General features: G+C 46.4%; 7 protein-coding genes and 1 non-coding gene across 8 annotated transcripts; 6 read left to right on the top strand and 2 right to left on the bottom strand.

Moving 5' to 3' along the window:
- Positions 1-2,072: 2,072 nt before the first annotated feature.
- BGW36DRAFT_430642 (KH domain RNA-binding protein) lies at positions 2,073-3,227 on the bottom strand (the record flags this gene model as incomplete). The annotated part of the gene is made up of 2 exons (XM_046220868.1): positions 2,073-2,770; positions 2,825-3,227. 2 exons carry the CDS (start codon positions 3,225-3,227, stop codon positions 2,073-2,075), a joined length of 1,101 nt encoding a protein of 366 aa, XP_046068770.1.
- A 990-nt stretch (positions 3,228-4,217) lies between these two features.
- On the top strand, positions 4,218-5,681 carry BGW36DRAFT_385427 (uncharacterized protein). Its single transcript, XM_046216910.1, has one exon. It carries the CDS (start codon positions 4,244-4,246, stop codon positions 5,636-5,638), a length of 1,395 nt encoding a protein of 464 aa, XP_046068769.1. The 5' UTR covers positions 4,218-4,243; the 3' UTR covers positions 5,639-5,681.
- A 171-nt stretch (positions 5,682-5,852) lies between these two features.
- BGW36DRAFT_325384 (putative alcohol dehydrogenase) lies at positions 5,853-7,692 on the top strand. The gene is made up of 6 exons (XM_046212714.1): positions 5,853-6,176; positions 6,226-6,372; positions 6,424-6,520; positions 6,570-7,034; positions 7,096-7,217; positions 7,286-7,692. The coding sequence occupies exons 1-6, from the start codon at positions 6,040-6,042 to the stop codon at positions 7,383-7,385; spliced, it is 1,068 nt and encodes a 355-aa protein (XP_046068768.1). The 5' UTR covers positions 5,853-6,039; the 3' UTR covers positions 7,386-7,692.
- A 386-nt stretch (positions 7,693-8,078) lies between these two features.
- Positions 8,079-9,165, top strand: BGW36DRAFT_430639 (uncharacterized protein; the record flags this gene model as incomplete). Its single annotated transcript, XM_046220867.1, has 3 exons — positions 8,079-8,156; positions 8,213-8,436; positions 8,487-9,165. The coding sequence occupies 3 exons, from the start codon at positions 8,079-8,081 to the stop codon at positions 9,163-9,165; spliced, it is 981 nt and encodes a 326-aa protein (XP_046068767.1).
- A 570-nt stretch (positions 9,166-9,735) lies between these two features.
- BGW36DRAFT_436650 (uncharacterized protein) lies at positions 9,736-10,899 on the top strand (the record flags this gene model as incomplete). The annotated part of the gene is made up of 1 exon (XM_046221454.1): positions 9,736-10,899. The coding sequence occupies one exon, from the start codon at positions 9,736-9,738 to the stop codon at positions 10,897-10,899; it is 1,164 nt and encodes a 387-aa protein (XP_046068766.1).
- Positions 10,900-11,793: 894 nt separating this feature from the next.
- Positions 11,794-14,679, top strand: BGW36DRAFT_385425 (putative TBC domain protein). Its single transcript, XM_046216909.1, has 6 exons — positions 11,794-12,017; positions 12,075-12,192; positions 12,243-12,401; positions 12,457-12,971; positions 13,031-13,173; positions 13,226-14,679. Exons 1-6 carry the CDS (start codon positions 11,995-11,997, stop codon positions 14,392-14,394), a joined length of 2,127 nt encoding a protein of 708 aa, XP_046068765.1. The 5' UTR covers positions 11,794-11,994; the 3' UTR covers positions 14,395-14,679.
- A 1,002-nt stretch (positions 14,680-15,681) lies between these two features.
- On the top strand, positions 15,682-19,421 carry BGW36DRAFT_399658 (putative serine/threonine protein kinase; the record flags this gene model as incomplete). The annotated part of the gene is made up of 4 exons (XM_046218543.1): positions 15,682-15,709; positions 15,923-16,097; positions 16,159-19,103; positions 19,153-19,421. The coding sequence occupies 4 exons, from the start codon at positions 15,682-15,684 to the stop codon at positions 19,419-19,421; spliced, it is 3,417 nt and encodes a 1,138-aa protein (XP_046068764.1).
- A 1,136-nt stretch (positions 19,422-20,557) lies between these two features.
- BGW36DRAFT_t55 lies at positions 20,558-20,669 on the bottom strand. The gene has a single exon. It is a non-coding gene; the product is annotated as a tRNA-Leu (tRNA).
- Positions 20,670-21,673: the final 1,004 nt, after the last annotated feature.

Here is a 21,673-nt window from a genome sequence, read left to right as displayed (position 1 = left end):
ATAGTATCCGGAACCAACCAACGTGTCTAGGATTATTCTTGTTGGTGGTGTTAACTAGGAGTTCTGTTTATATCCCCATGATGTCGATAAGAAAACGAAACGAGGGATACGTTATAATAGGACTATTAAAGCCCCGAAACCTCAAGTTTAAATTAGACATTGCTACCGCCGACGAACTAGCCTGATGTTAATTATATCCAGAATGCAGGATTTGTTCATCCAAAGTAAACATTTGAAACTAACTAACTACATGTACATATTTTTAGCCTGCCCAGCAAATTAGATTCTACAATGTTTTGCCACATTCATGCTTGAATATTGGCCCTTTTCATGCTTATTAGTCTAGCTATCGACAGATAGTCGGATTCGTTTAACGTCAGCCACAGCTTTGGCGTGTTTTGATGTTGTTTAACTAGAGGATGGGATTCGAAATCATGGGTAAAGCTGACTTTAGTGCATTGATATCCCTGGCTGAGGGTAGAGAATGATGGTGGATAGGACAGGTCTGACTGATACATGTAGGGTTGGGGTTACTGTAGATGTACGGATAGAAATAATATTCAATCTTGTCGACTAGGGCTTATTTATGTGGAGATTATGTAATTACGATTTGTGAATGCTTAGAGCTCTCTAGACCATGCTACATGTATCTTGTACATATGTAGTCGACTGGCATAGGTTTATGTTTTATAGTGACACTACATATTCCAAACAAGGCTCGAGAGCTGTCTGGCTCAGGACATGAGATGGAAAGTTTGGATATTATCTTACCAGGTATGACTGAACTTCTCTCTTAAGAAATATTGAATTATCAGGTTGAATATATGTACAGTATCGCTGTTAGTAGTCAATATCCAACATCAACAGAACAACCCTCCTTAGTACACACGTAGGCAGCCTTCATCCGTAAACGAGTCTAAAAGAACAACATTCTTCACCCTGCATGCTCATCCACAATCCAGACGATCCAGCTCCCCTTCAAAACGAGGACATCCATTCCAAGCAATACCCAGAACGCATGTAAAAGTCATTTCGAAAGAGGGCGGGCTTGTATTCCATTTCAAGCCTACTCATACTGTTCATACCGTCACCAGCCAGGGCTCAATATTATTGCACATTGAGTCGATGTAGTTGGCTGAAAGGCTGTCGTTGATACCTCATACCGTGGGCGTATGCATAGCGGTAATGGAGGTGTTCTGCCTGAGATCGATCGTGTTTTGTGTAATATGGTGGAGAGTGCATGTAGGAACCGTGTCCGTCGCGGGTTTAGATCTTAACAGACTGCATAGACAGGCATCAATGATGTGGACAAAGTCTTAACTGGCTGGATGATGGCTTCAAATTTTCAAATGTTTTACTGTCCAGGCATTGTTTTCTTTAATCTCTTCCCATCTCGCCCGACACTGATCTGAGTACACATTAAAGTAGTCTAGTAGTTGGTAACAGAACCGCGCATATCTTCTAGATTTTCATACAGAAGGTGCACATGTAACAACATTTGAAGTAATGTTTGTTCTTGTCTAGATACTACATCTTCAGACCGGACGAACGACATGGAAATAGATTCTTTCGTTCCTTCATTTCATTCCCTTTTCCCAACTTATCCCCCTATCAAGACATATTACATGACAATGAAGCGATGGAGGTGAAATAAAAAGGGAAATAAAAGGGATGGGTCCAAGAGACAAGAGTTTGTCAGAGCCAGATCGATGAGAGATGAGAGATGAGAATAAGAGATAATAAGGATGCGGATGAAAATGAGAGTAAGAGTAAGGATAGTGAGGTTAGGTTTTACGACTAACACGGAAGAGAGAGAGAGGGAGGTCAAGGAGAGACAGGGGGAGCATGTGACAGATGGTTTGTTTTTTAGGTATCGTAAACTCGTCGTCAGAGAAACACCGTCCTAGGAAATCAACACGCCACTAAGTCGAAGAAGAAGAAGAAGAAAAAAGTAAAATGAAGAAATAGAAAAAAAGGTAAAGAGGTTTTTTGAAAGAAGAATAGAAGTTGAAGTAGCCATTACCAAATTTTAGGCAAAATATTCTTTTCTTCAGACCATGTCAACACGGTTATTATTCTTGAGGCTGTTGGCTACGGCGCATTTTCTCGGCTTCGAGGTTCTCGTAGAGAAGATACAAGGCCTTTTCATTCGCCTGCGCGCTTCCCATGATCGTGAACATGCGTTCGCCAGTCTCGTCATGTGGAGCTTTCGCAATGGAGATTCTTGCACCGGAGCTGCGGCGAATCTCGCTAATCTTGCTTCCGCCCCGACCAATGATGCAACCAACCATGTCAGAAGGGATGCTGATGTTCTGCGTCTGAATTTCTTCGCCGTCATCAGTGACCAGTGGAATATTTCGGCCAGCACCATCCCCACTGCCGCGACGATTGTAGCCACCAGTGGGTTCACTGAAATCAGCACCATTGCCCGTGCGATTGTATGAGCGGCCACCACTTCCGTAGCTGCCAGCTCCTCCACCATTATTGATTGAGCCAGATCCTCCGGCTGAGACTCGCACGGCCGGGTTGTACAAAACAGTCCCCGTGCCCCGCTGCCAGTCATCAAGGAGACATTTTCCAATCTCCCAAATAGCCTTTTCGATACCTTCCGGTGTGCCTTGCACTTCAACAATTCGTTCAGTCGACTGAGGCAGCATCTCCTTCTGCGCAACCATACGAACACCAGAAGCATCTTGGATGTGCTTAATCTTCAGACCTTGGCGTCCGATGATAGTGCCCATCTGATTATGCGAAATCAAAAGACGGACGGCTGGCGGTTTAACGTCAGCAGAAAGAACAGAACCCGGTTGAAAGAGCGACTTACGGTGAGTTCCATTGTTTTGAACGACCCCGCCCATTCCCACCTGAGGGGCACCCTCAAGTAGACCTTTTGCAACTATAGCATAAGCCCGTGAGCACCCTTGCAAGCCACCAGTGACAGTGAGCACGCGGTCATGAACACCCTGAACTACCTTGCTGACACCAGCTTTGACGCCAGTTTCCTCGCGCAGGTCAGCAACATTTTTTCCCGCCTTTCCAATGATCACGCCTGCTTCCTTGGAAGAGACGATAGCGCGAAGCGTAAGAATAGCTTGCGCATACTCTTCATCAGTCTTTGGCTGAACGTCGAGTTCGCCTTGCTCGCTCAAGTTGGCACGGCCGTAAGATTCAGAAAGACCATCGTCGCCTTGTAGGTTGGTCTCGCGTGTTTCAGTAGCAGCAGCCATTTTAAAACACGAGTACGTGAACGGATGAATATCGAAACGGCGCGTAGAAGAAAATAAAAGATTATTTTCGGAAAGAGAGGTGGTGGATGTAATCGCCTATTTTTCTATACAGTTGGAGTGAGCAATTTTGACGCAACAAAGTTTCACGGTTTGACACACTGTGACGACAAGACAGAGGGAGAGTTATGGAAGTCAACAAAAAGCTCGCTACTTACCTCGACTTATGGAAACCAGTCTTGAAGATGACGATCTCGCAATAGGTTGGGGGAGGATATTGCGATGGGAGAGGATCACTGTCAACGGAGGGGCACAGCGAGAGGTGGGAGGATGGGAGGGGAAAAGGTGTGATGGCCGGGATGGAGAAAGAAGAGAGGGAGGTGGAGAGGGGGAGGTAGATAGGAGAGTGAATTGAAGGTGAAGAGGGAGGAGTGGTCGAGACGAGAGGAGGAGGATGGGAGAGGAGAGGAGGAAGATGCGTCGTGGAGTAGACGAGGTTTATGGCGGCGGTGGTGAGCGGGAGGAGATAGTGGCAGTAGCCAAACCACGCGGTGAGAAAGCCAGCGCGGTATCAGCAATACGTAATTTACTATTTTGTTGTCTCTGCTAGTATTTTATCTGCGGCTCGCAACAATATGGCTGATGCGTGACATTTGGCAGAGACGGCCTCCTGCATTGGATATCCGTATTTACAGAAAAACAACTCCAAAAAATCACGCGATAGCCATGCCAACACAGAATCATCACACACTGAGGGGAGTGATTGTAACAGTAATTTACCACTTTTGCAAAAACAACGGTTACAGCGCCGGAATAGCACTAGTCCCTTTCTGGACTAGGACTGGGGAAGGCCGTGCTTGTCTCCAGACTCTACACTAATTTCTAAACTAGACTAGAAGAAGTTAGTCCAGTATTAGTCATTCGTTTAGTATTAGTTAGTTATCATTGGTCTCTTAGCTTGGGTGGGACTAGCTCTCGCCTGCAGTCTCCAAATCTGAGTCTCGGACAGTTCTGTTGATATGTCTGCAGACTTGTTGGCCGAGTTTGGGACTAGCGGGCCCAGAACTGCAGAAGATGCCTCTCAGATCGGACCAGACAATACCATGTTCTACGATGACGATGGGGACAACGATGAATTCGACTCTTTTGTCGACCCTGAACCTGCGCATCCAAACGAACCACAATTCAATCTGACCATCCCAAGCGATGCAAACATTGAATCCCTGTATACTTCTAGGAAAGACTTATGGCTGCCAAGTGAGCCTGGCGGAGAAGTATTGTTTGACGTGTCTCTGGAAGCAACGGCCGATGGAGAAGATGACTGGGGGGAGTTTGAAGACGCTTCAAATGCTCCCAGTCAACCCTCTAGTCGACAGCTTATTGACTTTGGGAATGAGAGCCAACCTGCGGTCTCACCCAAATTCAATGCACAGGCAACCCAAAGCCTGTCGAATACACCAGCACTTCTTGATCTTCTTTCATTAGACGATAGCCCTACTGTAAACTATGATAAGGCTTCCAAAGACACGTCACGTCAACAGCCTTCACAGACTACTCCCAAGATAAAATTCGGTCAGAGAGTCGCAGCTAAACAACCGACTCCAAAAAACACTGCGTCTGAGGATGACTTTTTCGGAGAATGGGATGACTTCAAGGATGGCCACGCGGAGGTACCTCGGCTGAGCAATAATCATATGCACTCAAAAACACTACAGACGACTTCAGCTACTCCAAACAAACTAAAGCAGGGAAATACAAGAGTATTGAACGAACCGCAAAAGAAGTCTGTGCCAGAGGTTGACATTCGTCCCACCAACATCCCCCCTCCTTCTATTATTTTACAAATTTTTCCTTCCATCCTCGACGACTTTCGGAAGCAAGTGAACCAGGGTAAACAGGAACCACTAAAACCTAACCCGGGACTTGTCATATACCTTACATCGACCCTGAAGGCAATTTCACACGTCATTGCAGGTCGCACCCTGCGATGGAAGAGGGACACAATATTAAGCCAAAGCATGAAAATCGGACCCGCCCGTGCTGGAAAAACGAGTGGGATGAAGCTAAACTCGGTGAGTAAAGGTGAATCAATCAAGGAGGAGCAAGAGGTCGTAGCCGTCATCGACTCGTGGCGCAATCATACTGCTGTGTTCAACGCCCTTATCCAATCCTCCGGCGGACGGCCTATACCCGTAATCACTGACAAAAGTCGTATAAATACTGCCAGCCCAGAGGATGGGGCACTCAAAGCTTCCCATGCGTGTGCCTTGTGTGGGCTGAAGCGAGACGAGCGGTTACCCAAGGTCGACGAAGATGTACAGGATAGTTTTGGAGAATGGTGGGCTGAGCATTGGGGGCATGCAGACTGCAAGCAGTTCTGGGAAGCTAATTCTAAGCGTCTCTATCAACGATAGAATTCCGATTTCAATAAATCAATAATTATAGACAGAATACTACGATTTCATTTCTTGAGCGTAGATTCACGCTTGCCTGAACGATATTAATTGATTAGATTTGTCTACCAACAAACCCATTCCGAACAACCGGCTGCTCCTAGGTAAATAACATTGCCCGAGGTTATTTACTGGTCCATCGAGTTATATCAACCCCACTTCCCTCTACCCCTCGCAACATTACTCAGTTGATTTATGTCTTTCCCAGTTGTAGTATTATATAATGCTATTTACCTTGAATTGAACCTTTATATCCAAAATCGATATCCGCTGCAGACGATCGATAGCCTTGCCACTGAAGCCCGCTTGTATTGATTAAATAATCCGAACCAAGCATACAGCCGAATCAAGAAGCCGCGAGAATGGCGCTTCCAGAGAAAATGAAAGCAGTCGTGTTTCATGGACCGCACAAGGTCGCTGTGGAAGAGAGACCGGTACCTCAGATCCAAGAGCCAACGGATGTGATTGTCAAAGTGAAATACACAGCTCTTTGTGGCAGGTAAGGCTCGTCTAATTAGAAGAATAAGATCTGGACTAATAGTATACAGCGAACTACATGTATTCCGTGGCCATCAGCCGTCCAAAACTGGATTTATTATGGGCCATGAATTCACCGGCACGGTGGTTGCGACTGGCAGCGCTGTTAAGAGTGTGAGAGTCGGGGATGTTGTTGTTAGTCCTTTTACAACGTCATGGTATGTATTTCAGATTAGAAACATAGACAAAGCTAATTCTATCCTGTCAAGTGGAGAATGTTACTACTGCAAGCATGGCTATTCTTCTCGTTGTGAAAAATCCCTCTTGTTCGGCTGCCCTCTTCTCGATGGAAGCCAGGCTGATTATGTATGTGGGTAATTACTCATTTAAACTGCTGCTAATATTCGTAACACAGGTACGAGTGCCATGGGCAGATGGGACAGTATACAAAGCCCCCGAAGGAGTAGACGAGAAGCTACTTGTCCTAATGGCCGATATCTTCCCTACGGGCTACTTCGCGGCCAGCAATGGATTCAAGGAGTACACGAAAGAACAAGTTTCTGACCTGACCGTGGTCGTCATTGGCTGCGGTCCAGTTGGCCTGCTTGCTCTGATCAATGCTCTCGAGTTCAAGCCCAAGCACCTCTTGGCAGTAGACTCAGTCCCAGCTCGACTCGAGCAGGCAAAGAACATTGGCGCAGAGCCCTGGAATTTCCAGACAGACCGCGCGGGACTCGACAAGCGTGTCAAGGAGTTGACTGACGGCCGGGGCGCGGATGTGGTCATCGAGGTGGTCGGGTTAAGCCCGGCGCTGCGAACGGCATTTGAGCTTCTTCGGCCATGGGGGACGATTAGCAGTGTTGGCGTGCACAACGCCGAGGTATGATGCTTTCTGCGTGTTCGTTTTTAAGGCTGTGTTTACTGAGGTTGTTTATTCCCAGATTCCTTGGACCGGCAATGAGGCGTACGGCAAAAATCTCAAGCTCCAGATGGGACGATGTCCGGTGCGATCGATCTTTCCACAGGCTTTGGAAGTGCTGAAGAAGAACCAACACGTCCTTGGGTAGGTCACTACACTGATACTATGCGGCCATATACATGTGTATATATATGACTGACATGGACTCGCAGGTTCATGGCAGACAAGATCATGCCGCTCAGCGAGGCCGTCGAGGGCTATGATATCTTCGATAAGATGAAGGCCCAAAAGGTCATCTTTGAAGCGAGCTAAGTTGTATAACTCTTGAAAAATTATTAATCGGTGGGAGAATGGGGAGAAATGATGGGATAAGCGGGGCTCAGTTTGATGGCGGCGCAGTCAAACATGTTTGTGTTCAGCGGTCACCTATTTGGGAAGCGCTCAAGTTCTTGTTGTGTTTTCAAACAGAATTTCTCCTTTTCCATGGGTCATCTTGTTGGGTGGATGTCATCATAATGATACTCTCTTTTGACCACAAATCGTAAAAATTTACACATCGGTATCAGGCTACTCGCTCTCTTTTGACCACAAATTGTAACAATTTACACATCGGTGTCAGGCTACTCTCTCCCTCGCTAATTTTGCAACATGTCTTTCCCACAGCTGCCCCTTGAGCGACCAGGCTGTCCAGATTGTGGTGACGTGCATGTTTGGATTTCACAATGTCGAGGATTGGACGACATTTATTGTACAAATTGTGGATGGAACAGCCATCCTAAACGACTCTGCCCTGACCTCCCGTGTGTTTATTGTAAACGACCGGATCACATAGTTTCTCGTTGCTCACGCTGTCCGACCTGCGAAGAATGCAACACAAAAGGACACAGGAATGGCTGCTCTCGTCTACGGAGATTCAGATATGGTGATCCTCCCGCCACTCCTGCTCCTCAAACGCCGCGAAAAAGACGACGGAGAACGTCAGGAGCAACGCCAAGATCAGGAGCAATGTCAAGATCAGGAGCAATGCTAGGAACCTCAGACTCATTCCAACCACACAAAGAACTGGCTCTTGAGCAAAGCAAGGTAGGAATCTGCACGATTTTATATTCCATTTCAACCAAATTTCTGACCGCTTATAGATAGGGGATCCTGTGTCTCACGTAGTAGCATTTCCAAATCTTCTCTACGAAACTCAGCAGCTTTTAGAATTTCTCAATCGGGATAAGGATCGCAGACTTTCTTCCTTGAATTATCGCCATTTGATAAAGGCCCATGAAGGCATTGATAAGGCTGCAGCATTCATTGTGGACCTAGTTGACCAGGACGTGAAAGCGCTTGAGGGTGAAACTATCACAGTCGATCGGTAAGTACCTTTGAACTCTTTATAATAAAGTTAGCTGAATTAAGCTATAGGCTCAATAGACTCCGATATAATCGCTGTAAATTCCCAAATCGATGGGACGGCGACGGCGGGTATCTAGATTATATCACAGACAGTCGGAGTGTTGACTATTGGCGTGGATATATTGGGCAATCCAAAAACTTGAAAGCTCGGATCACACAGCATAAGAACGCAATTTTGTCAGGAGATGACAATACTTTACACTATTACATTTTAGTAAAAGGTACTGGGTATCGTTCAGCAAATTTCCTTCGGCTTTGGACTTTAGATTTGGACTCCTCCATGGACCAGACTCTTGCAACTTTGGCCACAAATGTGTTGGAAATGGTTTTTTGTAAGGCCTTTCAGACACTTCCAGCGGCTACACTGGAAAGATACTTTGGCTCTCCTGTGTCTGAATCATATTCGACGATAGGACTAAATGTTCTACCGCCTCTTTATCAAAATCTTCCACTTGGGGGCTCGTTTCTCCAAAGGTTTACATTGTACTGTGAAACTTCCCTTGATACCGAAATTCAAGAATGGCCACAATTTCGAATGGAGCAGAAAAAATACGAAGAATCCTCTGATCGGGCTTCCAAACGTTCTTTAACAAAGGAACACTGTCAACAAACTCTGAATACAGCCTTGAAGGCAATTGGAGTTTTCACTAGACCTGAATTTCTCTATGACAGATCGGTTATCAGGTAGCTACGTGGATCCTGAAAAATGGCTTACAGATATGAATAAAGCCATGAATGACACTTTCCGGCGGAATGTTCCTTTCGGAACGACAAAGGCTAAAATCGGCTTCGTTTTTGATCAGTGCTACTTAAATGATTCTAATGATTACGATGATTCCACGACAACTGGACTGCCATGGGGAATAAAAGAGTCTGGATTTAACTCTTTAAATATACTAGCGTGGTCATGGAGCTTAAGGCAGTATTCTTTTATGGATGCATGCCAACCCATCACATCACTTCCCCCGGGGAAGTCACGGCATTGAAAAGATTCACACGCGACCTCATTCTAGGCAGTGACCTGAGGATAATCCTGCTATGCGGCCTAAACGCCAAAAATATCCTTATTTCGCAGGAGCTTGCGTGTAACGCCATACAACTTGAATTGCCTTCTAAAACTTTCAAAGGGTATGTTGAGTTAAGCAATAACACTATTAAGCGAATCTATCTGGAGGTACCGGTCTCTTTAATCTGTCAATTAACAAGAACCCATCGTCAGTCACGACAGATTTCAGAGTTATTATACTTTGTTGTAAAAATGACTGAAACCCCAAATATCTCTCCTTACTTTGCGTGCTCAGCAAATGCCTTGACCAGACTGGTTCGACTTTACGACGACGAGAGAAATGGAGAACCCAAGATGACATCTGCGGACATTGTGCCAGAAATAGAAGAGTGGTTAGCCAGACAAGGCTTCACTAAGGACGAGGATATCCTTGAACTCGAAGAAGCGGGAACCTCCCTAGTACATGCTTGCTTGATGCTGGCACAAGAACTGCCAAGATGTCCAGCGCAGTACAAAGCTTCCAGAGGGTCGAAAGTAATACCACCGTTAGTCCGCAAGCCTGGAGTAACTTATGATCCAGACCAAAGAGGACTTGTGAGAAAGCTTTACCAGCGTGTCAACTGTTCTAAAGAAATACAGGATGAGCCTGCCAAGGTATTTGAGGCCTCGAGTATAGAGGCTCAAAATACTACTCCCCAGATCCTTGATAATGAGGTGGAGTTGGATGATATAATTCAACATTTGGAAATATCGGAACAAGACCAGATAGAGGCCTCAGAGATTGTCAAGACCGATGAAGGGTTCTGTCTGGCTGTAGCTTCAAACGACCTTGGCCGGTCTCACAGGCGATACTTGTGGTCAGATAATTCCCAGAGTATGAGGGTGGACCGTCTTCGAGAAAGCCTTTTGGCAGGCCGAGAATTCAAGGCCGGGTGGAGAGACGGGTGTATCCATGTACACGTACACACAACAATGCGCTTGTCTGTGGTAGCACCGAGAAAAGAATTCTCAAGAGTACTTGTCCAAGTCGAATTAACCGAAAACGAAAGACATCCTCAGGTTTGGGCAGTCCAAGCTCGAAATGATGAGCCTGCCTCCCGTCTTGCCTTCAAAATAACTATTATTTATCCTGGAGGGCAAGAGGGAGATGAAGTTGTTCTGTACCCTCAAGACAGGTACGCTGCCGCACCTTATAAAGCAAATGGGTTCGTAGACTGGATAAATGGGGACAATCCCGAAGCTATAGCTTCTAGACCTCGTAGACATCTCCATATCCCAAATATTGCTGAAGGTGTACCTGAACACCTCAAACAATTCATTGGTGGCGGATACACGGATGATAAGGCGCAGGGTTTTAAATTGTTTCATGATATAACTCGAAATGGAAGTGTTCAGCTCACCTGTGCGCGGATTTGAGTGCAAAGAAATTGTAGTGCGCGTTTAGTACCGCCCTAGATTTAGTGAGCGGCGTTCTTGAATCAACATTATGTGCAAACCTTAGAAGACCATTCTTCGGGGGTTCCGAGATATCTCGGGATTCAATTGTGATGCAATAACTGTCTCCGTCTAGTTAGATTAAGTATTAGTTATTCCGGCCAGCACTTAGGCTTATAAGCTTGGTTTCTCAACCTGGAGGAGAGAAACTAAGTGATAACTATGTTTTGTATTACAGTATCTTCAAAATACATCTCTCCAGCTTCGACTTGACTTCAATTCGAAGACTTCTATCCTTATATTATCTATATATATTCCTGTCTCCTTTTTATATCTACTTTTGTAGCCTAAACATCGAACGGACTAAATTTCAACACCCACACCAAGTCTATCCAGACCCCCGGATCTGGTGGTGCCTAGACGATGTCACAATTGCTTGTAGAAGCGACGGAATAATTTCAATTACGATATCAATATATAGTAGGCGAAATACCCTAATCGGTGAGATGACCGAGTGGTTAAGGTAAGGCCCCACTGTAACCATAAATGTCATGGCCAAGCATGTTAATGCGGATACAAAGGTGCTGGATTTAAGAACTATGTTTAATCCCCAGTGGCGCAAGCTTCGCGAGTTCGAATCTCGTTCTCACCATCAATTGCATCATTCTTTTTAGTGCCCAGGGTGGCGTGGTCGTCAGCCCATTTAGGGCGCAAGCTCTGCCGAAAGGGTAATTAATGCCCTGTAGCTTTCAAGGCCTTCTACTGTACCACACCTTTTTTAACCCCTCCAGCGTAAAAAATGAGCACAGATTCAACAAAATAATTCAATAAAAATAAATAATAGGAGACGAGACTCACTAATTTCCTTCGGGGAAATCAGATTTCCTAATTATTATCAGACTAACTCCCTGTGGCTAACCCACTGTGGCAGCCAACCAGCTGCCGTGTCAGGACCCACCCCGCGTCATTTGGTCTTGTTATCGGGGTTGCAGGTATGCTCAACTGTTGTGCCCACTACTCACATCTCTCTGCTTTTCGCTTCTACGTCAAGAGTTTTGCTGGTTAGGGGATAATGCCATGAAAACTGTTGAAGAGGCTAGGTTGGCTCCTCCCGCCATCGTCAATGCTCAGGTCCACTGACATCCACGCGCATACAGACGGAGATGGGAGATCCTCTCTAGCCATGGCAAAAGCACAAACGACCTCAGACAAGCGGTCAAGGCGGAGGAAAAAGGCAGTCCCTGCGACGACGGCCTTAGATCAGTATATTGGAAGGTGTGTCTTTCTGTAGGGTCTGGCATTTTTTCAGCTTCTGACCAATCTAGGCATTCCTGCTCTATGACAACCTTGAACAGCCAGAATGGACACAGCGACTATCTGATACGCGCAGTGCATACGACTCCCTGAAAGACCATTTCCTAAAGTACATAAAACACCCAGATGATCTGGAATCTACCGTGGACCCTTTAGCCGAGGACGACGAGGTAATTACTATGCGCAGTGAAGATTAGACATGTCTGACTTGTCCATTCGCTACAGTCTCCTTGGCAGGCCCTTCGCCGCGATGAAGGTATTAGAGCTGAAATATACCAAGACATAGAAAGATGTTTGCAGGAAAATTACTTTTTTCGCGAACCATCTACGAAATCTATAATGTTAGATATTTTGTTTATCTACTCGAAGCTGAATCCCGATCTAGGTTATCGACAAGGGATGCATGAATTGCTGGCCCCAGTTTTATGGGTTGTCGAGCGTGATGCCGTCAAACTGGAACTGCCAGTCACAACTCATATCGATGGAGACGATGATTCGATGTTACATATGCTTGATGCCAAGTACATTGAGCATGACTCTTTCAGTATATTCTGCAGTATTATGCAGACTGCGAGGTCTTTCTACGAACACACGGAGGAAAAGATGGTGAACGGCCATGCGGAAATTACACCTATAGTCCGATTATGCGAGCACATTCACAATGAACTACTCATGATTGCAGACAATGAGCTGGGTTCACATTTAAACAGTATCGAGATTTTGCCACAAATATTTCTGACGTATGTATACACATATCAATTGACAATCATATTGTTATGGTTGAGCTAAATTTATCAAGTCGGTGGATTCGCTTATTATTTGGCCGAGAATTCTCTTTCGAAGACACTCTTGTTATGTGGGATGTCATTTTTGCCGATGGGTTAAGAGTGACCCTGATAGACCAGATTTGTGTAGCGATGCTTCTTCGAATAAGATGGCAATGTAAGTGATATCCTCATCTAGCCAAGTGTTGGCAAATTGCTTATCTGTTTAGTGCTGGAATCCGACTACTCATCTGCCCTGACACTCTTATTGCGCTACCCGCCTCTTCAAGACCATGGTGCTGAAAGTCTAGTACACGATGCATTGTTCCTGGAGCAGAACTCGAATCCTGCGCGTGGAGCATATCTTATCTCAAAGTATTCGGGCCGTCCACCAGAGGCTGCCAAGCAGCCGTTACATCACCGCTTGAAGGGATCCTCTGCTAACAAAAGAGACCGCCTTCAAAGTGATTCCCGTAATGGTAGTGAAGAAAGCTCCCCAGGAAGGTCACCCGGAAGAAATAATCAGCGAAGCCTCGAAACTTTATTCCAGGATGTCTCGGATGGACTGCAACGCCGAACGGAGAACTGGGGCGTCGCGAAAGCTGTTCGTGGTGCTGTGACTGAGGCCAGGCGTAACATGGTCAATATAGAGCCCGGAAACGTGCCGTCTTTACGACCTTGGTATAGCAGTCCGCGGTTTGGGACACCGTCACTCGGGCCTCTTAGGGAAACAGACTCGGCGAACCCGATTACAAGGACAATATTGCCAGAGAAAGAAGATGTCGACCTCGCACAACTTCTGAAAGATTCACTAGATGAGTTGTCTATTGTGAAAGAAGCAGTAACGACTCTCGAACCTCGTGTTGCCGACGCACTACGAAATGCGTACGAAAAAATACGAACGGCTCAACTCAAGGCGCGCGCTTTGCAGACACATGCGATAGCAGCACCCACGAAGGAGGCGGATATTGTTTCCGAAAAGACAGACGCCGCCCAGGATGATCATGAGCAGAAGAAAGAAAACAAGAGCTCCTTACCAAAGCCATATCCCAAAGAAGCCCAAAGCCGTACCCCTACTGTGGAAGTGCCAGGCCTAACCAAAGATTCTGGGATCGTTGCCACCTCCTCGCCTCCTCGAAAAGTAGCTCCCCGTCCACTACGGCCAGCAGCATCTGCCTCAGCAGCTCGCCCACCATTGGCAGATTCCGAATTTTCGTGGATGCTAGGTGACAACACACACCGTTCTCATTTTGTCAGTTCAGCCTCCCTACCCCCTGATCAAAGGCGGCACAGCGAGTCGCAGTCAAGGCAGAGCCCTCTCTTTGGAGAAAAGCGAGATCAGAGTCAGGCAGGGACTGCTGGTGAGGAAGATGGCTTGCCCTTGAGCAGTTTCACATAGTTGGCGTGACCCGCCCTGATTTAGTGCAGCCACATGACGCCTCACATGGTAAATACTAAGTCTACAGCAGCACAGTCGGAGCAGATTGGATAAATATAAATCAATTCACGAGTAATTCAATGATATGTATCAATTGCTGTAATCCGAGATGATATTAATTGATATCCACCAATCATAATCGGGTCTAGCCTAGCGACAATCAGCCACCGCAGATCCCCGGGTATGAAGTCATTCTAGAATAATGCGTCAACAACACTCGGAGTTATTAAGATGTACTGATAAGTTGTAACATTGACCTCGACTGATATACGTCAGATGATCAGAAAAGAAGAAGCAAAGAAGGTGAGGCTGAGGTGTCACCGGAGCGTCGCGGCGGCCTCAGCACAGTCAAGTAAGTTCAGTTATGACCGTGAACGGGGCAGCTCCACCCAGAGGAGCATGTGCTGAGCGGAAAGCCACAAGTTGGCTCTCTATTATTTCTTCTCGTCACGACTACTTCCACTACCACGCCAGCTCTTCCTCTTAACCAGCTGCCCCTCCTCTAGCCCCCCTTTTGATGCATGCGTCTCCACGCCTGAAAGGCCTGCGCATTCATTTGACATCGTTCTTTACGGCGACTCTGAGACTTGCCGCCACAGCCCGTCTCTCACTATAGGCCTAATATACGGCCATCTGTGCTGCGTCCCAACAACGCTGACCGACCGCGAAAGAGCTGGAGGCATATTCGTCCTTTTCTGATCGGTCGATCGCCTTCTTATTGATTTTCGCCGTCCTGGTGCCAGACTGGCTTCAGCCACGGCTGCAAGTCTGCAACGCTTGGCGCGGTAAGGTGCGCCCACTCCCCCGCGCGATTCAGTACTCCAAGAATCTACCTCTGCCGGCTTCCTACTTTTCACCCGTGAAAGAGGGGCCATACACAATGCTCATTCATGTTTCCAGGATTATAATTACAGAGCGCGAAGTTTTTCTAAACCCTCCCGATTCGCCTGTCCGTCAATTCGCAGTACAATAGGCTGCAACCTGCAGCAGCATCTCCGGGCGGGGCGAGAAGCATAAGCGTCTTCTTTTTCAGGTCCTTATTCGAAGCCCGCCGAAAAGACAGAGAAAAAAAAAAGAAGGCCACACCTTGGCTCGGTTTGACGACGAGAATTAACACACAAGACGAATTTATAGCATTCCCCATGCAGACCACAATTCCTATACACAAAGCGTGGTAGTCTTTCTCAGTGGAGCTTGTCTCCAGGCTTTTGTCTCTCCAGTTCTAAGGGGCTTCTTGATCCGACAAGAATGACCGGACGCGAGAGACATCACGATGGTCAGTATGCCTGATTCCTGGTTCAATTCGTTGTGCTATTGCGTGTATGCTGCAATTTCTGTGCGATACACCACCAGTTCTTGCCACTTTGCTTGTCGTCCCGATAAGATAGCGGCCAAAGTGACTGATTGGCTTGGTGGCGTATCGCACATTCCTCAAAGTTTTGACATCAGTCGTACAAGCATTCGTGCTGACGTGCAAGGGTATCAATAGGAGATCTCAGTCCCCTTTCGTCGCCCTCCCTCGGTACGCTATCAACCTCACCTGAGCAGGCAACATGGCTGCCGAAGGACCGAGCCGACGGAAACCTGTCTATTCCATCTTCTGGAGAACCGCTGAGACTGTCGATGGATGCCTCTGTCTCGTCTGACTATGACCACCTGCCAAGGTATGGGCTTTGCTTGGCTGAATCGTATCCTAAGGACTGATTTTGATCTCTTTTCTCTCAGATCCCCTTTACTCGATCATGACGCTGGCCTCGGTCTCTCCGGACTCGATCGTATACGACAACAACCCTTATCTCGAGTCTTCACCCTCCCAAACCCTTCCACATCATCCGTCGGACAACAAAACTCACCCCCGACGCGTTCGGGTGCGTCGTCACGAGCGGCATCTGTGTATGTTCCTTCAGGCGCATCGATACCTCCATTCGAAGACCTGCACCGTTTCCCCTCCGAATCTCTCCATTCATTCTCTTTCGCCCAACAATCAGAGGAACTACTCCACTCAAGGCAGAATATCTTGAAGCGGTCGATTGATTTCATGAAAGACCGATTTGGTTGGTCAGCTACTAGTCCTGGGATCGTCAACGCACAGGCTCGAATAAGCGGGGATAGCGAGTTTCAGAATATGGTTGAATTATTGTCCAAAGCAAACGTGCTTGATAAGGAATCGCAGGGCCGCCAAGGATCTGCCTTGCATGGGCCATTGACTAGCCCGCCGGAAATCGAAGAAGACAATGTGTTCGACAAATCGTTTGATGGAGGAAGCCCCGACAGCCACAGCCACGGGCAGTTTCCCGAGTTCGTAGACCCTGGTATAGAGGACAACCAGCTACTCAGCCCTATCCCTGATGATAACATTCTCTCCCGCAAACGCGACTTAAGATCGGCACCAACTTCTAGACGAGTTAGCTTGAAACGCACGTACACGGATCTTAGCACTGTATCCCTACAAGCGAAGCTTATGGAAACCCTAGCCCAGCCTTATGGTATGGGTGATTCTTTATCTTCCTCGGGATTCGGCGCTCTAGGATTAGGCGGCCCCATGCTACATACCCATAGCAGCAAATGGACGCCAGTCTCCCAAGCGGTTTTCAGAACAGAAGCCAAGGCGCCATGGACGATCAACTCAGCGAACGATCTGGCCTGTTTGGTGTTTGGGGTAACCCAGTCTGAAGTGAAGAAGTTGAGCATACTAGAGGTTGTCCAAGAGGAGCGCCGAGGGTGGCTAGAATCGAAGCTTCAAGATCCTACTACTGATGCCACGGCGAAGCTACCAAATACTTTGGGAAAGTCTCGATTTAACATGCCAAAGTCCACGGGAATGGGCAATGGGTTCACGGCACAACTGTTGAGTAAACCATCTTCGCGGCAAAAGGCTGCTCGCCGCGCCCAGACGGACGATGGATACGGGTCTAGCACTCGGAATGCTAGAAAATCAAATCACGCAGCAACTAAATCTCGTGGAGTTTTGCTTTGCGGTGATGTGGTACCGATTCAAAAACGCAATGGATCGACCGGATCGGCGAGTTTATGGGTGATGGAGAAGCGTGGTGGGCTCATTTGGGTTTTAGAAGAAATTACCGAGAACGTGGCATATGTGACTTATGACCGCACAGGACATATCACATGCCTAGAGGGTGATACTGACCAGGTCTGGGGTAAAGGCTTTGCCAAACTTGGTTTGGTGATAACTGAGCTTCTTCCCAATATGCCAAAGGATTGCGTGGAGGATGAATCTGGGAACGGCTTTCAAAGGCTTGCTGATCTGAAGTACTTTGGCGCTCGCGGTACTGGGACGAACAGTGTTCCTACCACTATAATAAAAAATCCCAACGGAAACATGCGATCGTTACGCATTTCCAGCTTCCCTCATGTTGCCGGTATGATGGTGTTGTCGTCGTCTACCCTTAACATTATCAGCTCGAATTCTGTGTTCTCGTCAGCTCTCTTTGGCCAGGAACGTCCCGAGGGCCACCATATCTCTGAGCTGATTCCTGACTTTGAGGGTTTCCTGAAGACGTTGACGGAGGAAGACCGAGTGTCGTTAGTGGACGGCATGGTTATCCCAGAGCACAGCTTTCGGCGTGCAAGAGGACTGTTGGTGCTTCGAGATAACAAAGCTAATGCAGCCTCGATTTTCCTCGAACCAGACGGTCTTCCAGCTAGACATCGAGATGGGTCTCGTCTGTCTGTGGACGTTCAGCTGCGCGTTGTTCGAAGCGAAACTGTATTCCCAGACAGTCAAAGGCAAGAGGGCCATTCTGTTGCGGAGAAGGGAGACGATGACGACGAAGCATCCGACACCATCGCCGTGACTGAAATAGTCTATGCACTTTGGATTACTTACTCAAGGCAGATCCATAGCGGACAACACGGCGCTGTCTCCGCGGACACTTCAGCTGTTGAAGAGACAAGTCCGGCAGCTCAACCTCGAACTGGTCAACGAACGCCTTCGCCTCCTCCATCATTACCATCGCATTCCAACACACCATCTCTGGACAACAAGACGCCTCTCTCTTTGCTCAGCGAAAAATTAAACGAAGCCGCGTCGACACCATTGGCTGATCGAAATTCCCAAAAGCTGGGTGAAGTAAGCCGGGCGCCTGTCACCAAAGAGCCATCCAAGAAGAGGTCGATATCAGACTATGTCATTCTCGAGGAAATGGGACAGGGCGCATACGGCCAGGTCAAACTTGCTCGACTCAAAAAGACCCCATCTAAGAAAGTCGTCTTGAAATACGTAACGAAAAAGCGAATTCTTGTCGATACCTGGACGCGGGATCGTCGACTGGGCACAGTACCTTTGGAGATCCACGTGTTGGATTACCTCCGCAGAGACGGACTCAAACACCCGAACATCGTGGAAATGGAGGGGTTCTTTGAGGACGAAATCAACTATTATATCGAGATGGTGCCTCATGGACTTCCCGGCATGGATTTATTCGATTACATCGAATTAAGAGCCAACATGGACGAAGGCGAATGCCGGAATATTTTCAAGCAGGTCGTAGATGCCATCCACCATCTCCACACCAAAGCACTAGTCGTGCACCGGGATATCAAGGACGAGAACGTCATTCTAGACGGAGACGGTCGAATCAAGTTGATTGACTTTGGGAGTGCGGCGTACATTAAGAACGGGCCCTTTGATGTGTTTGTAGGGACTATTGGTAAGCCACCACTCTTCTTCTTTGTAGACGAAATCCTGACACTATCCAGATTACGCTGCCCCCGAAGTCCTTCAGGGCAAGTCTTACCGCGGCAAGGAGCAAGACGTCTGGGCTCTTGGGATATTATTATACACGATCGTCTACAAGGAGAACCCCTTCTACAATATCGACGAGATTCTCGACCACCCTCTGCGCGTGCCCTTCCTCCCCTTTTCCGAAGACTGCATTGACCTGATTCGCAAAATGCTCGATCGCGACGTGGACAACCGACTCACGATTTCCGAGGTGGTCGAACACCCATGGATGACGGCCTTTTAACTAACCTTAACTTATATCTACATCTTACATATATGTACCTTTCCCCACCTACACCACGCCATCTATTTCATTTGTCTGACCCGAACGGATGAAAGAATATCCATGTCGAAGAACGAAAACGATGCCAGCTGACAAACGAAGCAAAAAAAATAATGTGCTTTCCATTGGATAGAAGCATACGCAAGATACCCATTAGCCTCTCACTATACGGAACTATTTACTTTATTTCTACTACTGTTTCTTTACTGTCTCTACGTTTGTGTTGCATGCTCGCAGGCTTATCGCTCGCCTCCTAACCCTCTTTGCTTTTCAATGTTGTAGGGACAGAATAGCGAGATCGCCGATGGACGGGACGAATGATGGCTTGAGTTCGGTCTAGTATTTTGTTAGAATATACCATTACATTCTCAATCTATTCTCATCTCATTCTTCATCTCATTCTTGTTGTAGTAGTAATAGAATTCAACATTTATTGTCCGGTCTTAGCAGTGTTCTTTAACCTGTCGATATGTCAAGAGACATATATATGATATATGTGCACAGCTTAAATACAGAAATGTGCCATCTTCACATTATATTTCTATTTACATTATTTAATCTTATTTCCTGCACAGAATTTTACCAATATTAGATAAACAATTATTAAAGAAAAAAGCTTATAAATTTTCAATATACTAATATAAGGTTGTTGCGCACTGCCAATCCAAGGCCCAATTACCTTATTCCAGGGTTGGAACGCTTATAAGCCTCTGTGAGTCTGCGGCACGTGCCTGTGTGCCTGTGTGGACTGTGCGCCGCTGCCGCCAGGCCTCACAACTAAATAGTGCTAAGCATGGAGTAAAATAAAGAGTATATTGATATATTAAGTACCCTGGTTTATACCATCTCATCCCTTATTATATACATCAATTGATAGTAGTTAACCGATTGAATCCTGATCTTATATTTCTTCTTGTGGTTGATTTTATTTTGTGCTAAGCACGGTGAGGCATGCAGGATTCACCAGCAGACAGTTCTTCCAGTGGCTTGCCATTCGGCCACCAGGCCTCTTTCTTTTTAAATAAAGAGTTGACTGGATGTTACCTGATAGCGTGAATACCTACCATTAAAAAAAATAAATTAACCAAAAAGAATAATGCGTTGAACGCGATTCGAACGCGCGCGGCTTTCGCCACTGGGATACTCAATGAGTATTTCATCGAAGTTTGAACTTGAATCCAGCGCCTTAACCAACTCGGCCATCAACGCCTATGACACAGTTACTTTTAAATTGCTTTATTTAATGGCAGAGGCCCCATCATATCGATCTCCCTGACGAAGAGTGAAAGAGGCACTACTAACTGCACCATCCTTCACATCAACACTCTCATTTTTGGTGCACACCAGCTAGCTCAATCCAAATTTCAGCTTAACAAAAAATTTGATCTTAATATGGGTTTCCTATGCAAATCAAAAAATTCAATATTTTTAAATATCAATTCTACTATGTAAAAATTCACAAATTTTATTGTTTTTATATCAATAAATAGATTATACAACTCTATAAACCACCAAAAGCAGCTGTGTTAGGTGCGCAGAATGACGCAGTAAAATGTTAGTGAACTAACTATGTCATCACCTGTCACGCTCAAACACAGATGTTATGATATTTATTAGGTGCACATTTAAGTGCTACTAGACGACGATCATCCTGTTCATGCAGTGGTGTACATGTAGCTACAAGATAAGAAGAATATCCAGTTGCGACATTATCTGCTTGGTTGATCTAATCGTCAACTACATCGGTAGAAAATAATGATTGGATGCTAGCCGGTTGGTTGTGCAGCTGACCGACTCAGGCGACAGTGCGAGTCGCATGGAGGTATGTAGTAGTGTACACAACAATAGTAATTAGGTGATAATATAGTCCTTGGTGTTGTTGATAACCTAAACATGTCAAGTTCAACTACTTGCCAGTTTACCGAAAACAGGGAAGAAATACGTAACACACTTGGGATACGACGCATCACGCCATGTGGGTAGTATAGTCGTCTATCGATAAGTAGTGTGCTCTATCCGATAAGCCATAGCGGGGGCCAAAGGTGGGGAAGTCGACAATGCACAGCGACTGTGGCGACGATGACGAATCATATGGGTTTTGTTGGGCGAGAATAGATTACTGGAACCATTGGCAAGAGTACTTACTTCCTTGTACTATAAGTGTGTAGTGTGCGTTCCTTGTAATGGCAACATTGGGTGTGTACTATGTAGTA

Source organism: Talaromyces proteolyticus (assembly GCF_021365285.1).
Source record: "Talaromyces proteolyticus strain PMI_201 chromosome Unknown BGW36scaffold_10, whole genome shotgun sequence".
NCBI classification, from domain to species: Eukaryota; Fungi; Ascomycota; class Eurotiomycetes; order Eurotiales; family Trichocomaceae; genus Talaromyces; species Talaromyces proteolyticus.
The sequence above is the reverse complement of the archived record's forward strand: the minus strand, read 5'-3'. Positions and strand labels throughout refer to the sequence as shown.

Coding starts and splice junctions, on each gene's coding strand:
- BGW36DRAFT_385425 (XM_046216909.1), top strand. CDS start 11,995: ATGAAAACTGTTGAAGAGGCTAG. Junction 12,402..12,456: donor CTTTAGCCGAGGACGACGAG/GTAATTACTATG, acceptor CATTCGCTACAG/TCTCCTTGGCAGGCCCTTCG. Junction 12,972..13,030: donor TTGCCACAAATATTTCTGAC/GTATGTATACAC, acceptor AAATTTATCAAG/TCGGTGGATTCGCTTATTAT.
- BGW36DRAFT_385427 (XM_046216910.1), top strand. CDS start 4,244: ATGTCTGCAGACTTGTTGGCCGAGTTTGGGACTAGCGGGCCCAGAACT.
- BGW36DRAFT_325384 (XM_046212714.1), top strand. CDS start 6,040: ATGGCGCTTCCAGAGAAAATGAAAGCAGTCGTGTTTCATGGACCGCAC. Junction 6,177..6,225: donor TACACAGCTCTTTGTGGCAG/GTAAGGCTCGTC, acceptor AATAGTATACAG/CGAACTACATGTATTCCGTG. Junction 6,373..6,423: donor AGTCCTTTTACAACGTCATG/GTATGTATTTCA, acceptor TATCCTGTCAAG/TGGAGAATGTTACTACTGCA.